The sequence below is a fragment of the Heloderma suspectum genome, chromosome 2 (genome assembly GCF_057233095.1).
Source record: "Heloderma suspectum isolate Gila_16-S chromosome 2, 16-S_ref, whole genome shotgun sequence".
In the NCBI taxonomy this organism is placed as follows: domain Eukaryota; kingdom Metazoa; phylum Chordata; class Lepidosauria; order Squamata; family Helodermatidae; genus Heloderma; species Heloderma suspectum.
This window is the reverse complement of record NC_139459.1, coordinates 175,360,548-175,377,356: the sequence shown is the minus strand read 5'-3', so window position 1 is coordinate 175,377,356 and position 16,809 is coordinate 175,360,548. Positions and strand designations below refer to the sequence as shown.

The following is a 16,809-nucleotide window of genomic DNA, read 5'->3' as shown; positions in this document are numbered from 1 at the left end:
CAGCACAGAAAGTAGGTGATGGTACTGTCGACACTCAGGGAAAAGGACCAGGATTAGGGTCATGGTCAGAAGGACTTGGAGGCCCATTCTGAATGAAGACAGCTTTCCCACCTACTGTAAGCCTGTCCTGCTCTAAGCCTGTAGCTGACAATACTCCACCAGTATTTTGGATAGCTTTCTCTAGGAAAAGATCTAGAAACTTGCTCTTAACAAAAGCTCAGATTTTCCAGTTTCCACAGAGGAATAGCAGCATTCTGCTTTTGAGGGATAACTTTTTTTCCACAAGGAAGAGCAAATGAGTGCTTCAGAATTAGTGTTTATTATCAAAGAGAGAAACCAGATAGAAGAATGGGTTGGGGCTTATTCACGGGGAAAATCTCTAATCCTGTCAGAGCCTGTGAAGGATATGCTCAGGCAAACTTTGCGAAGGAACATGGGCCCTTAGGAGCTCAGCGTTTTCCAGGAGCAGGCACTGGGGCTTTCATTTGTGGGCAGGCAAGCCATGTCTTGGGCCTGGGAGTCTTCCATGGGCATTCATTTTTGGAGAGGACAGTACAGTCATCAAATTTGCAGAGTTTGGCCTATTGAAAAAAGAATGATGGAGGTCTATGAGGAGAGAGGTGTCGTTCTCGTGCATCATACAACATTCCCTTTCCACATTTCTTGATGTATCAGCTCTGCATTGCCCTCATCTGGGGAGAATTGGCTTGGGCATTCAAGGTGGCCCTGCAGTAGTGTCCTAGGTGGCTGCCCTAATCTCCAGTCTCAGTGACTCTCACAGTAAGACAAAAGCAGAGGGCTCTTGATTATGCTCCTCTCTCTGCAACATATGCAGCAACAGAGGTGTTGTCAGAGTTGCATCTCAGCTGCTTAGTCCCTTGCGTCAGCCAAGAAATGGGTAAATGGGAGGGAGGAGCTGAGGTAGATAATAATGGGAGGTGCATTGCCAGGGCCACTTTTGCATTTTCAGACTGGAGAGGAGGGGGTTAAAAAGCTCTTGGCCTTGGGTCATGAAGGAGTGAGCGAAGGGGTGCAGCTAATGTTGCTGGCCCTTTAGTCCTTGTCCAAGTTAAAATATGTCTCCTGTTATAAGTGAGGGCCCATATCTCTCTGACGCTGTGCCCTTGTACTGGGACCACCTAGAATACACGAATCCCCATCTTCCATGGTGACTAGTGGCCACTGTGATTGGTGGGGTACAGGATGGAGCCAAGGGGTCGTGAGAGGATCACCACCACCACTCCCAGGCAGAGATGCAATGTAATATTAAATTTATTCAGATAGATTTTAAATGATTCCCCCACTCCCCGGCAATGATGCAATATGATATTAAACTCGCCAAGTGGCTCTGCTGTTTAAATAAAACAATAGGCCAGAGAGCGTGCGAGAGAGAGGCTTTTCCTCGCATCCATTCAGTCTGCTGCTCTACCTCTGCCTCCTCTCCCTTGGCTGAGAATAGACACTGCGACAAAGTGATGGAAGGAGGGGAGAACTGAGTTGTGGCAGCTGGACGCCCTCTCACCGTCACCCTTCTGACCCATTACTTTAATTCATGGTCATTTCTAATTGGCTAGTTGGCCCACAAAAGCTGTGCGTTTAATTTTTTTTTTTTAAGAATCCCCAGTTTTGGAGGAGCGAGCCCTCCAGGAAGGAAACCATTTTCTTTCTTATACTTGGGGTGGGGTGCACATGTGGAGTTAGCAGAATGACACTGAGGCTACAAGACCAGGAATTCATTCCTGGCCCACAGCCATATTGTAGCAGCAGCTGGTTGGAGAGAAGCCAGCATGACATAGTGTGGACGCACAGAGGTTTGGATTTAAAATTTTTTTTTGGCGGGGGGATGTTTGAAAGGGGTGGGCACCCAAAATCCTGCCATCTGATTCACATCACCACTGTCTAGCAGCAGTGCTTCAGTTACAACCTCCCCCCCCCCCCTCATTAACACATTGGCACAAAATACATAATCAATTCTACATATGGCTGCCTACACACTTGCAGCCAGACTCCTTTTCCCTCTTCCTCTGTTCGGTGCTGACTGTAATTACTGCAGCTTTGCCAATAACCTGCAAAGCCTAGTGCATTTTTTTTTTAGATCAGTCTTCTAAGGGTCCTGCGTTCCTGTATTAGCAGCAGAGGAGAGCAGACTTCTCTTCCTCCACAGCATTATGCAAACCAAGTAAACTGGTGGCAGAGGAACAGAACGATCTGTCCTTTGTCCACCAGCCCACTCATTAGCATGTATGGAATTTCTGGTTGTCTTCGGCTATCTGATGAGTTGTTAAATGCAAAGCTGAATTACTGTGTCAGTCCCAGGACAAAAACCATAGATGCATCTTCTCTTGAACCATTTTCAGCCAAGATAGCATTATTTCAGTTTTCAAGCTACACAGAACTCCCCAGTGCATAGATGATGCTCCTTGGTGTGGGCACTGCCCTCTTGGCAATCTCCCTGCAAGTATATGATCTCTTAACAATTGTTACTGCTGAGCTCTTGTGGCAACCATCTGCTGGTGGCCAGACACTCATTGCAGCTCCAGCCTTGTAAATAAGCCAACAAAAGCTACTGCATTTATTTACTAGCTTGCTAAGAGGCTAATAGTCAATGTTCCCAGGCTGGCCACAGAGGAGGGAAACCTCCTCCTCTGCGGCTACAATGGAAATGCAAGATAAAACTAGTACAAAATTTGGGTCTTGGAACTGAGGGACAGGCTTCTCTTCCTTCAGAGGCAGCACGTAAGTAAAACATCTGATGGAGAAGGAATGGAGAGATCTGTCCCTTGTCCATCACTCCACTCACTTGCCCGTATAGTATTTCTGGTTGCCTATTGGCAACCAGGTGAGTTGTTGAATACAAGGCTGAATTACTGCATCAGTCCCAGGACAAAACCCATAGATAAGGAGCTACCTCTTATATCAGGCCATTTTCAGCCAATGTAGCATGTTATCAGTTTTCAAGCTACACAGAACTCTACAGTAGACAGATGATGCTCCTTGGTGTAGGCACTGCCACCTTGTTCATCACCCTGTAAGCACAAAACTGTTGCTTCTGGGTTCCTGGGACACAGTGCCTTCTAGTGGCCAGATACTTACATTTTATGTGCAGCCCACACTGTAGTCCATATTCAGGCCTTGCATCTCTGCAGGAGTTAGCTTTGCCCATGGCTTGATGAAGTCGCACATTGAGATATGGACATGATGATCAGAATTCAACTGCCCTGTTGGAGATGAAAAAGAGAGCAAAAGAGAGAAGCAAATAGCGGATACAAATGTAAAGCCTTGTTCACTGGTCTTGACCAGTTATGGTGTGTCAGCCCCAGAACATGTTTTCATTACTAACATTCAGCTTGGTGAGGAATAGTGCACATCTTCACAACCAGAAGCAGGGTGGTGTATAATCTGCTCTTTGAAAATTCTATGCTAAAAAACCTGAATTTAGCAACATGAATAAGGAATGGAAATGGAGCCATTTCACATGATTTTTTGCATACATTATTCTTACATATTTAAATGTTTTGCATAATTCATTCTGGCTTTGCTAGTCATGCTGTGTGGGGTCCTAAATCCTCACCACTGGACAGCTTATTCAGTAGGCTTTGAATGTCCCCTACTCTTTCGAACATACCTTTACAATCGTAAGGACTAGAAACATTCCTCCTCCTTTGAAAGCTGAGAGTCTCTTTAAGTTCTATTTCATGTCCAAAATCACATTATGTGTATTTCTTCCTGTGTTTCTATGGACTCATGGTATGTAGTATCCCTGGTAAGGAAGAGGTTTCACTAGTTCGCTAGCTTGGGCAGTCTATTCTGTTGTTAAATTGCCCTTTCCATAAAGTATGCTGCTGATGTGCTTTTTTTTCTCATTTAGAGTGGAATCATGCTTATAAGCAGCTTTGAGGCCAGCCTAGACAAGCTGCTCACTATGTGGTAAACCTGCCCCTGGGTAGTGTCACTTCACCCTGCTGGTGGGGGCTCACATTCCTGAATGCTTCTCCATGTAAAAAACACTGCACATAGAAAAGTAGATGCCAGGGGAAGAGTTGTAGCCTAGCCTTCTCCATGGCAGGCCAGTTTTCTGTGTGTAGCAATTAATCCCTGCCCCCCGTTCCCCCTCGCCCCCGTGGAGAGCATTTATCCACACATTCCCACACTTGTAGTCTGAAGAGGTACATTTTTACTATGTTTTCAGCTGTTTGTCTAGATCAGGTCTGAGCCTTTGTGACAAATACAGATTTAAAATCTTCTAAATAAACAGTATAACAATGTATATTCTGCAGTATATAGAATGCTAGCAAAATATCTGTCATTATGAAGGGCAAGGCAGAAAGAAGGTTATATTAGAAGGACCTGGATTTGGTGCAGATTGAGTTCTCTCTTAGTGGAGTCTGAGCTGAACTGGGCTGAAAAGAGCTGGAAGAAATGCTGTTAGGAAGCTGCTGTATACCGAGTCGGACCATTGGGCTATTTAGCTTAACGCTGTCTGCACTGACTGGCAGCGGCTCTTCAGGGTTTTAGACAGGGGCCTTTCCCAGCTCTACCTGGACTGAACCCAGGAACGTTTGTGTGTGTTCCGCGACTGAGCTCCAGCCATTCCAAAAAGACTGGCAAGTGTGAGAAGCTACCAGAGCTAGAACCAGGAATTGTCAGTTTGGCACCCTGAGGTAAGCCACAGAACTCTTCTCCTTTCTGATACAGTTTTATAAAATGTTTTAAAAAATCAACTTATATCCCCCATCACCACCTTTTCTGTATGCTAAGCACATCCAGTTCCTTTGGCCTTTCCAGACATACGTATCATCTAGGCCTCATCATCATCAGAGTTTTCTTTTGGAAAGTCTTTCAACTTGCCCCAATCCTTCTTGTACTGTGGTGTCCAAAACTGAACACAGTGCCCCTAATGAGGCCTTTCCTGGTTCTGACCTGTTCCTTCTTACACTGTGGTGTCCAAAACTGAACACAGTGCCCCTAATGAGGCCTTGCCTGGCACTGACTTCCTCTTCCTGGCAAATGGTGTTTCCAAGAGGAGGGTGGCTTTTGTGAGGGACATATCTGAACACCCAGATTACACATGGTTGCTAGTCCAGACAGACCAGCAAGATTAGTGTGAACCTCACCGCAAGTGCTGAGAAAGACCACCAACATCAGCACTGAGGTCTTAGGGTAGTTGGTACTTCTGTGAGGTATTTTTCTTCTCATGCACTTGTTCGACTGAGGCAGGAAAGCCAAGAGGTACCTTCTCTTGCCCCACTGTAAAAAGAGAATACATTTACATATCTGAGAGCTGCTGCCTGTTGATGGAAACCTAAACCAGCTTCCTAAAGCAGCCTCTTCACTTCAACTTTGTTGGGCCAACCCCAGCACTAGATGAAACAGCCATTCTGCAAGTGCTCTGGGAATGTTTTTGCCTTGGCTGTACAATTTGGTAGGAGTTCCTCTGAGCATGTATAAAGTGCCTTATTTCACAACTGAGTACCACTGTCATTCTGAAGCCTCAATGATATGCCTCATCTCTGTGGCAAATGCATTCTGTCTATGGGCTTAGTGTTCTTTTGCTCCGCAGTAGGGCACAAAACATACATGTGTATTTTAATTGCCCCAAATCTTCCCTGGCGGTAATACCTGTAATGAGATACTCTTCTTCTCCATTGAGAGGGCCAAAGTGGTAATACATGCAGATGTAATAGCTGTAGAGGAAGCGAATATCTTGCATCCCCTCAGGGGCCTTGTATACCTGTAGTGAAAGAGAAAGTTGTTCAGTGACCAGAAAGGGCCAGTATAGGGAGAGGAGTGGGTCTGGGGCTTCTACTATGACAAGAGATTTTGGCTAGTCCTAGCAGAAGCCATTATTGGCATCAACTGTCTCTGGACCTGCAACAGCTAACTTTGAACCCCAGTTCTAATGTAAATTGTTATCTCTCAGCCTTTGTTTGCTCTGCCTGTTTAAAATCGGAATAATAATGGCATGCTTGATCTGAACATAAACCAGATAGGGGGAAATTATCTACTCTGTGGTTTAGGAATTAAATATCATAGGTAGATTAGAATAATTAAGGAAGAATGCAGAGTTCTGGAGTTTCAGATATAAGGGACATCTTGTATACTCTGCTTTTCTTTGTGGTCTCTATGACTCGCACATATGGGTTATGCACCTGCGCAGAACAGTCGTTCAGAACATTCTAGAGCTGTACAGAGCTTGAGGTGGGAATCCTGCCCATCCCCCTCTGCGCATGCTCTAGGGCATGGCTCTTGCTTCCTGCTCGGTTCTTTTTTGTCCTCTGAAGCAATTGGCAACATTGGAAATGTTCTCACATTTCACAGCCTTCTCTCTGTAATGGTTATAATTGAAGTGTTGGTGCAGTCAACTCCGAAACTATGGAAGCTGGTGAGGGTGAGAACAAAAGTTCATAATTGCATTCAGTCCTATGGGTCTTTGTATTCTTTTTGGGTTTTGGTCCCAGCCCTCGTGTTGCCATCACCTACTCCTCTTTTGGAGAAATTACAGCCATCTCCTGATCATCACTCATCTGATGAGGTTTAATGCATGGCATCAGCGTCAGAGGATGAGAATAGGGGAATGACAGCCTGGCTACCGGTCTACCTCCTGTTATCTCTCATCCTCCCCTCTCCATGTAGACATTGCTTTTAATCTCCTCAGCACCAAGAAGTCTCCCCAGCACCAAGAAGTCTCCCCAGCATCATCTCTCTCTTTGAGAAGCTTCTTTTGTCACCCCATGGCATTGTGCGGACAGGGCTGAAAGTCATGACGGCCTCATTCCAGTCGAATGCCCTATAACACTAAGTGGAAGGCATTATTGACATTTGTTGACAGTACAGGGCACTGGCTGGAAAGGACACCCTGTGTCTCTGTAATGTGTTACCAGTTGGGTTGACAATATGCCCGGCATACCAGCTTGCTCATCTCCTGACTCCTCAACATGTCTGCAATCACTTGATTACGGCTCTGGTGTTGTCTACTGCATTTCTTTTAGATGTCTGCTTCCACAGCTGTGCAGCATGGCAACATAGGCTCAACCATCTACTTCCATCAGTCACTACCGCTTGGATGCAACAGCATGTGTGGGTGCAACCTTTGGCATAAAGACTTCTCTTTACAGTTTTGGCATAATATCTCCCTCCTTCTGGCGAGTTCTGCTTATAAATCGCCTGCATGTGTGAGTCACAGAGACCATGAAGAAGGACAGGTTACTTTCCTGTAACTGTAGTTCTTTGAATGGTCATCTGTGAACTCACACATCCTACCCTTCTCCCTGCCTCAGCGCCTCACTGCTGTGGACTGGGAACAGAGCAGGAAGTGGGAGCCACACACTGGAGTGGGTGGGGCTCCTGCCTAAAGCTCTGCTCAGCTCTAGAATGTTTGAATGACTGTTCTGTGCAGGCGCATAACCCATACGTGTGAGTTCACAGATGACCACTCAAACAGCTACAGTTACAGGAAAGCAACCTGTCTTTGTAGTTATGTTCTTTTGCAATGTCTTGGGAGGGATACCTCTTGTGGGCTTGTTCCTTTGATAGGATAGAGATGTATTCCTAAAATCAGGACTAGATAATGCTCTCATGGAGTGTATCACTTCAGAATGAAGGTGAAATATCACATATTAGAATGATTCCTCACTTGGAAAACTCCTCTGACATAGAAAGCTATCACTTAGAAGGCTAAGTTAGTAGCCTTTCCACTGACATGCTAATATTCTACAGGCAGGGAGACTTTTTTGTATATATCCACAGCAATGAATACTTATAAAATGCGTGTGTGTGTGTGTGTGTGTGTGTGTCTGGCTCTATCTCTATCTCTGAAAATACAACTTACTTGCAGTTATGCATTTGTTGTTGTTCAGTAGGCTTCAACAAAAGCAGACCAGATATGCAAATAAATATCCATTTGAAGGTAGCGCCTACATGCTACCCGTTCAAATGTTGAAAGTGTGATAAGGTCCTCAATCCATTGCATTATAGGAGGTTAGCATTTATCCTTCCAGTGTTGTGGAGAATCCATTTATGCTAACCATTTGTTAATTTCCATGAAGCAGGTAAATAATTTAAAAGCACGTGTATATCAGCGAATATTAAAGACAGATCCAATACAAAATTTATTCATATAATAACCAGCAGTATTTGACTCAGAAATTCCATACCTGCATTTTGAAATTGTAAAGTCTGTACTACATGCTTTTTTTCTGAATGTGGAGATACTAGCCATTCTGTAAATGGGTCTGCTTCAAGAAGGCATGAACTCCTGTCTGATCTCCAAATCAAGGTGTCATGTGTATCTTGACTGGAAAGCCCAGAAACAAGGGCATAGCAAGAAATATCCACCCATTTATTTCTTTGTTTTTAGAGAGGGATGTTTTATGTCTAGTGTCTTTTGTCTGAGGCCCTTAAATTATTCAATAAAGTCATTTGCTGCAGCTTCTTCTCTTTGACATCAATCTTCTTGTCCCCTTGTTTTAGAACAAAAGCGAATCGTGCCAGCCACTTCGTTTTGTAGATCCTGCCTTCAGTGGTCTGGTCAGGACCTATTACTCTGTGCACAGGGATATTCCTATCACCGTGGGGTGCCAGAGTTTTACAAACATTAAATTGGAGTCTCCAATGTAGTGCCTGTGGGCCCAAAGGAGTCTTCCAATTGCACCTGCAAAGCACAACGCTGCTAGACCCCTTCAGAAATTGACCTAACAACACAAATAATTTGAAGAAGTTACCAGGTGACAGTCTTTCCTTCCAGTTCCTGAACCTGCTCCTGATCAGCTGTTCTGTGGTCAGGAAGTTTAAGAAAGAGTTGCTTCCTGGCCCTGCCCAATCGTCTTCCACCCACCTCAGACACTGTGGATCCATAAATATTGGGGGGGTGGCAGAGCCCCACCTGTTTCCTGTGCTGTTGAGATTAGCTCTAGTGCCACTAGGCACAGTGCCAGCGTGGAGCCTATGGGTTCAGAGCCAGACTCTGATTCAGGTTAACTGGTAACTTAGTCCTGTCATAGAAAGCCCTAGGCCATGAGAGTTTAGCTGCGTTTGGTTTCCTATGTGATTACAAGCTAAGGGAGGGGGTTGAATTGGGGCCCACTAAGGCTGTGGAATGTTGGAATGGTAGGAGCTTAACTCTGCCTGGCTTTGCAGAAGGGGGAGTTGAACACTCCTGACCAGCTGCAGATCCCGACCTTGAATGAAATGCCTGTATCGCAGGAGGCTGACAGCCTCTCCATGAGAATCTAGCAGAGGAGAGACTCGGCTGAAGAATGAGGCATTTCAAATCTGTCTCCTTGGGAATGGAGGTTATCTAAAGTGGCCAGAACGGACATGCCCTGTTAGTCATGATGCTAGCTTATGGGTTAGAGTCCGCTGTCATTGAGATTGTAAGAAGGGGGGCTCTTGTCAAATGCATTTAAACTGGTGCTGAAGTGCTGGGGCCTTTGCTAGGAACATCTCATCTTTACTGCCCCAAATCCTTCCTGTTTGGACTTACCATCTGAGCCGCCTGAAGTACTCCTCTCCTGGACTCTCCATCAAATCTGGACCCTTGTCTGTTTGAACCTTGTATCATTAGCAACCTGACAACAACAAGGGGGAACATCTCTTCTGCCTGAGACTCCCAACTGCCTACTGTTATTTTGAAACTGGATCTAGCCTACCTGAGAGCTTGGATTGAAGAGGCCCTGAAAAGGAACATCTCCACTGCCTGGTACCCTCACTCTCTCTAGCTTGGACTTCCCATGACGATCTTTGAACTGTCTTGACACACATCCCATGGAGATTCCGATGTAGACTCTGTTGTTGGACTGACCTCTGCCTGTGTGTGTGTATCCTAGTTTGTAACTTGCACTTGAAGCATGTCTTGAATTGCTTGGAATGTTATCTTGCCTGGATTTATCATGACCCTTGACCTTGTCTTGTACTCTGAACCGTAGAGATCCCAACTTGGGAAACTACCATGGGCTGATCTCTGACGCGTTGTAGTTATTGGCCTTGAACTGTTTCTATAGCTTCTGCTATAGAGTGTGGGCCAGAAGGAATGGGCCCATGACACCTGCTCATGTCAAACTCCCCTCGCTGCCTCCACACAAAGAAACTTGCTTTTTCCACCACCAGCTGCATTCTGCTGTACAGACACTGCCCTCCTCCTGAGTCCAACCGAGCATGTGAAACTTTGGGAGCAAAGTCGCACATGAGTCCATCTACTCACTTTGTCCTCCGTCAGGGCAGTGTTGCTGGTGCGCAGGTGCAGAAGGACTCAGGAATTCAGGGAGGGTGGTGGACTACACCAAATTCCCATATGCTATATATGACCTCCCACATGCCTTTTATGTGCATAGCCAGTCCCTGAGGGGATGGACTTTAGCTTAAGGGAATAAAGTGTAATAATTAAGACAATAGATGGATGGTAGGGAGACCACCCTGAGCCAATCCCTGTGCTGGATTTTGCTGGAAATTCCCTGAGCTGGTGTTTTTAAAACTTTGGCTGTGTGTGTGCAGATAGAAGCAAACAAATGGGCGGGGCTCATTTTCTGACAGTACATTGGAACAGCTGGGGCTTCAGTAGCAGAACAGAGCTGTGTGGAGCATAGGGACATTTGGCAAGGCTTGGGTGTGGCTCCAGGGCCTAGAATAAATTTGGCAAGACTAGAGTGAGACTTCAGGGCCTAGAATAAATGTGGCAAAGCTTGCATGGGACACCATGGTCTAGAATAAAATGTGGCAATGCTTGGGTAGGGCTCCAGGGTCTAGAATATATTTGGCAAGGCTTGGGTGCAGCTCTGGGGTCTAGAATAAATTGGCAAGGGTTGGGGACTCTGCTGTTGAACAAAATTGGCCACACACAAAAAAGTTTATATGTATTACTTCAGCTGTGAAGCACACAGCTAACATTTTTCTTCTCTCCTCACACATAGCATTGTCATTCTGTGCTTTGCAACTGCTTCTACATTCCTAATGCATTTGAGCAAACAAAACAAAAGCAAAACACCTATTTGCTAACCCTGATTAAAAAAGAAGAAATACTGTGGGTGAGTGCAGTTTCGGATTTTAAACTCACTTAAATCAAAGCATCATCATGACTACAGGGATAAAATGGAGTTTGCTTTTGTTGTCGTGATACAAAACACATTTACTTGGGAATAAGCACCACTTCACTGTAGAAAAGGAACCTCTCTATGTGTGTGTGTGTGTGTGTATGTGTGTGTGTGTATACACACACACACACACACACACAGTAAAAATATTGAAGTGAGATCTGCCCCCCTCTATAAAATGTTTTTAAAATGCCCATGATAGCACAGACCTGTTTGCCACCGGCCTGATCACCTGCCATTCTCTGGGGGGTGATTTGGAGGGCACCTGGGCTGTGGGGCCTTGGATTTCATGCATGCAAAATGGGATTTTTCTGTGCAATGGGAGTTGTTGCTGGAATGGGAGAATGTGGGCCCAAGGGAGGGTGCTTTTATGTGACTGTGTGGACTCCCCCACCTTGCACACAAGATCATAACACCCCCGTGCCTCAGTTTCCCATTTCTGTGGTATAGGGTGGTTTTCTCTCTCTCCAAAAGATGGCTCCACTGCTGGTGGCCTCCTTGGCTCTGGTGACCCCACCCTCTGTCCCACCAGTGCCAATGGGCACAGTTGGGACTGACGCACAAAGCCCTTTCCCGTTGACACTTTTTCTCCTCTCTCCATCCTTAGCCTTGCTCTTTCTCCCCCTCCAGTTCTTTGCTTCGTTGTTTCTCTCCCTTCCCAGTCCCTAACCTTGCTCTTTTTCATCTCCTTTATTTCATTATTCTTGTCATTTCCCAGTCCCTAGCTTTGCTCTTTTTCTCTCTTCCCAGCTCCTTCTCTCATGCTTTTTCGCACATGCACTCCCAGTCCCTTCCAGATGGCAGAAGAGGAGGTTGTAGTGCCAGGTGGGAAACAAAGGGGCTGAGCCCTAGGGAGAGGGGGAGAAAACTTTCTTTACTTTGTGGCTGGGAAAATTATCCTTTCCTTTGGGGCTGGAGAGGGTATGTGTGGATGGGATGGGTAGAGCAATCCTATGTAGATCTGCCCAGAAGTCCTACTGAGTTCCACGTAGCATTGCAAGCTTAGAAAGGAAGGATGAGTGGGATAGAATGATGAGGGCAGGATTTGGGGTGTGTGAGAGAAAGAGAAGGGAGGGGTCTCTGGTAAGAGATGGATAGTCTCTCAGCTTCACCAGTTTGCCTTCTGTGAAATGGGTAATTTTCTCTGCTTCTTTGGGGTCAAATATGTGGTTTGGCTTTGGAGTTCAGACCCAACCTCTGCTTGTACTCAGTTACTTGAGTGAGTGACTTGCCAGGCCCTGTGCACAGTAGCCATTATGTGACCAGCTACATTCTCCAAGGGAGCCACTTTGTCATGGTGCCCACAGTAGTTCCTTAAATTCCTAATGTTGTAAACAATATTGCAGAAGTGCTAGCTTTCTGGGGTAATTCCTAGCTACTCCACTTTCAGCAAGGGATAGATTTTTGGGGAACAGGGAAGGAGCTACAGATGATGATGAGCACTTGGCTGCTGCACTTCAGTGCTGTGGGAATCTGAGGAAGATCCCTGACCATAAGAGCAGGATCATCCTTCCCACTGGCACTCCCACCAATGGCAACTTTAGAGAAGAGGGCCAAAGCCTTCTTACGTTCCAGTAAGAGCATGTGCTTACCTTGGTGGTCACGATCTCATAGCGCCTCCACCCCTCAAAGTATCCACCATTTGCATTCTCGGTGACTCCCACAAATTTGGCTTTGATCACTGCAAAAAAGCGATTGTGGGTCACATCTTGTTTTTTTCCAGGTCTCCTGCTTTCTCCTACTGACTTTGCTATGCACCTTCCACATTATGTTACACTAAGGAAAAGTGGTTAATGAATATTCCTCTGACCTAGGATGCAATCCCTGCTCTGATTATTCTGTTTTGAAAGTTTGGAGTTATATCCATGCCTTCTCTCACTAAATTCTACTGTAGAACTATACTCTCCCTTTGTAGATAGGGTCAGTGGTTCTCTCTGTAAGTAAGGCCTTAGGTCAGCAGATGGTTAAATCTGTGGAGAGTGGGCTATGATCTCTTATTATGATGTCTGGTAGCTCCTTTCAGGGCTCATAGAAACCCAAGACATGGATTCTCCTACAGTGACTGTCATGTACAGGAATGATAATCAGAATGGTCAGTTGGACTGCAGATGGGAATCCCACTCTTAGTGTGTCTCTCTAGTCCAGACAGGGAGCTGGTTCACATTTGCCAGTTCAATAAATTGTGACTTGGATGTGTGTATTGGCCATCACAAATTTCACACCACAAACAAGATCTTTCCCTTTATCTCCAAGGTAGTGCTTTTTAATAGAGTCAGTTCACCCATTCAGCTACCGGTATATGAGTGAACAGTAACAAAAGGCAAAGAGAGAAAGTGAAACACTTGCATGTGTGAACCAGTCCAGAGAGGATTGTTTACTTTGGAAGGATGGAGAAGGAAAGAAGAATGAATTACAGTGAGTGGCAAAGTACAGAAACCTGACCTCTGTCTGGGCAGGCTACCGCAAAATGGTGGAAAAGTACAACAATGGGGGAAAACGGGGAAAGTACAACAATGGGAAAAAACAGGGACAGGAGGGCCCCATCCCAAACAAGGGTGGTCCCAGAACAGTGTTTTTCCCCCTCTGAAGTCCCCCTGCTGGACTTTGGGGGAAAATGGGCTGCATGAGGACCTTATGGTCACATATAACCTGTGGGCTGGGGGTTGTGACCCCTGGTGCTAAAGGCATGGAGGGAATCTAGCTGTGACTTACATTAGTCTGCTGTGGGACTTCTTTTTTATAAATATAATTAGTTTTTATTGATTTTTTTAACAAATAAAACATTAATAAATGATGGCACAACTTGGGAATACATTGACTGTCATCAATATCCTATATTATACAGAGATTACCTCATCTATACTTTGTTAATTTATACTCCCTTCGAATCCTGTTATCCTAACAAATCTTTCCATAATTGACTGTGGATCTGTGGTGGTTTTAGTGTTTCCTTGTGCCTAATCACTTAAGTTATAAATTGACACCAAGTTGCATAGAAGTGTTGTTTATAGTTAAGGTTCCTAGTTGCTCTTTTGACTTGGGTCAGCTTTTGCATAAGAGCGATTAACTAAACCCTGAGGTACCATTGCTGTAATGTGGGTTTGTGTGTTCCTTTCCAGCTGACTGCAATTTCCATCTGGGCTATTGCCCAAAAGAAAGTCAGTAGTTCTTAGTTTTGTAGTATGTCGTCTTTGTCATATATCAATAGCTGACCCATAGCTGGAGACAGAGCAATCACTTGCCCTGTTATTTTGCCAGCTTCTAAAAATACCTCCTGCCAAAAATGTTGTATAATGACACATGACCACCACATATGAAAAAATGTTCCAGTCATATTACACGTCCGCCAACACTTTGGGGTGGTTAATTTGTATATCTGGCTTAATTGTTGTGGTGTTAAGTACCACCTGTATTAAATTTTAATTGTGTTTTCCTTTATTTTTGTAGAAATAGATTTCACTGGATCCTGTCTCCATAATTTTACCCATTTTGTTTGCTCAATTTGCATGGCCAGATCCCTTCCCCATATTGGTTTGATCCCTTCTGTATTTCCAGATTGCAAATCAGAGATAAGACCATACAAGATTAAGGTTAATCCTTTGATTTCCGTGTTTTCCTTTACTACTAATGTCTCAAATTCCACTAGAGGTGTACTGTTTGTGCCTTTATGGTTATAATATTAGAAAAATTGAGGATTTAATGTATTTGCATCCAATTGAATTTTACTTCCTGTAGTTGTGTTTTGATTTGTGTTCCTGTTTTAGGGGTTAATCCCGTGTAAAGCTCTGTTATCCTATATAAACCCTTTGAGCCCCATATGGGGTGGGACTTCTTCAAATTGTGTATGCCACAGTACTTCCCATGCCCCCTCTGCTCCTTTTCCATGTGTTCCCCCCTGCTTCTGACCTCAGTGTTTTTATGAGTCCCAGCATTTCTTCAGTCAGTGAAAGCAGAACAGAAAATTTAAAAAGTCAACATTTTGAACAAATAATAAAATAGAATTGGTGGCATAATGGTAGAATATAAACCTGAAAGGAAAAAATGAAATAAAACACAGGACATTTTGCAAATTAGAAACAAACATACAAATAAAATATGCCTATTTGCCTAATTTATTTCAGAGGAAGATCTGAGCTATCCAGTTGCAGAGTCTGGAAATAGTTAAATTGCATAATTCTATATACATATCAAGCTCTATGAAACTGATGGAGCAAACTCGTCTATGATTCTAAGCCACGCGACTCTTTTGTTTTGCTGTCACAGACTAACACGGCTACCCCTGTGGAAAGGATTCTCAGTGGAAGCAGTACCTACAAGGGGTGTGGTAAGGGACTGAGGGGAGAAAGACAGGTTCATTGACTGTAGCAAGATCCAGAGACTCACCAATATCAGAAGAGCAGTATACATTTTGGAAGTGTTGAGGGTAACATGTGCAGGCGGTTGTGGGATCCCCCAGCAGAGTGAGGAGGAGGAAGCCGGCTGCCAGGAATCTGCACACTTTAGCTGAGTCCATTCGTGTGTGTTTATTGCAGAGAAGATGAGAAAAGCAACTGAGATGTGACCTGTAGGTCAGAAATACAGTGTTCTTTCAGGAGAGGGAGTTGCAGGGAGAGGGGTGGGAGCATTACCCAGAGCATGCATAGAAGAGGACAAGAGGGGCCCCACTCTGGGTGCATTTAGAGCTTTGCAGGGACTTCCCATTCATACCCACTCCCCCGTCTGTGTCACTGTTTTGAAAGGGGGAAGGCTTAACAGGACTCGGGGGTGGGGCGCAGAGGCAAAGACAACAGAAAGGTGATAGGTCAGGCGCAACGATCCAGCCTAATGAGACTGTCAGATGTCCGAAATTTCTGTGGTGGTGCATAAAATAAGAAGGCAGGGACCAGGGCGTTTTCAGAATGCCTCAGAATTTTACTGGATAAACAGCTGGAACCTGAGGGGGCTTGGACTACGGTGCCCCCCCCCCCCAGAAAGCAGGGTCTGGGTAGGGCTTGGTTTGCTGCAAAAGAAGAGATAGGCTTTGTTTCTTCCTTACCTTGCACTTTTTGGTTCTCTAGTTATCTCCTGTTGGTTCAGCCTATGGCTTCTGGCCTACCTGGCTGGTATATAAAGCTCCCCCTGCTTCCCCTTCCGCTCTCCCCCCCCCCCCCGGTCACTTTTTGTGTTCTGATTGTTGATGGGGTGTGACAGTCACAGCCTGTAGTTTCAAGTCAGCCATGCCTGGTTTGTCAAACATTTGGCATGTCAACAGCACATGGTTAATGGGGTGTGTGTTCAGCTTGCTGGGTGCCAAGTTGTGCAGGTTTCCTGGAGCAGGTTCAGCCAGAGTGGCAATGATGATGTAGCTATACTAAAAAATAGTTTTATTCTTTTATACAGTTTTAGATTTTCTGTAAGATGCCTTGAGAATCTTTTGGGGACCACATTTGTGGGGTATTAAATATTGTGATCCATTGGTGCCTGGCTGTGTCAATGGACTGGATGAGGGCTAATAAACTGAAGCTCAATCTAGACAAGTCTGAGAAGCTGTTAGTGGGTGGCTTTTCTGACTGGATGGACAGTGCTCAGTAGTCTATGCTCTGGTAACCTCTAAGTTAGATTACCTCAATGTGCTCTATGTGGGGCTGCCTTTGAAGACAGTTCAAAAGTTGCAGCTTGTGCAAATTGTGGAGGCCAGATTGATAATGGGGAGCAGAAGATCCGAACATATAATACTGATTCTGGC

General features: G+C 45.0%; 2 protein-coding genes across 3 annotated transcripts in view; one reads left to right on the top strand and one right to left on the bottom strand.

The window, feature by feature from the left end:
* The window catches only part of SYN1 (synapsin I), a 147,993-nt gene that overhangs the window by 85,090 nt on the left and 46,094 nt on the right, over positions 1-16,809 (top strand). The gene's annotated exons all lie outside the window — the stretch shown is intronic.
* LOC146353369 (metalloproteinase inhibitor 1-like) lies at positions 298-16,314 on the bottom strand. 2 transcript variants are annotated; one of them, XM_084836275.1, is made up of 6 exons: positions 16,120-16,314; positions 15,468-15,646; positions 12,677-12,765; positions 5,620-5,731; positions 3,094-3,218; positions 298-581 (listed from the first exon to the last, which is right to left on the bottom strand). In XM_084836275.1, the coding sequence occupies exons 2-5, from the start codon at positions 15,595-15,597 to the stop codon at positions 3,097-3,099; spliced, it is 453 nt and encodes a 150-aa protein (XP_084692401.1). In that variant the 5' UTR covers positions 15,598-15,646; positions 16,120-16,314; the 3' UTR covers positions 298-581; positions 3,094-3,096. The 2 variants fall into 2 exon arrangements, with proteins under 2 accessions (XP_084692401.1, XP_084692400.1); XM_084836274.1 differs by lacking the exon at positions 16,120-16,314 and having other exon boundaries at positions 15,468-15,823.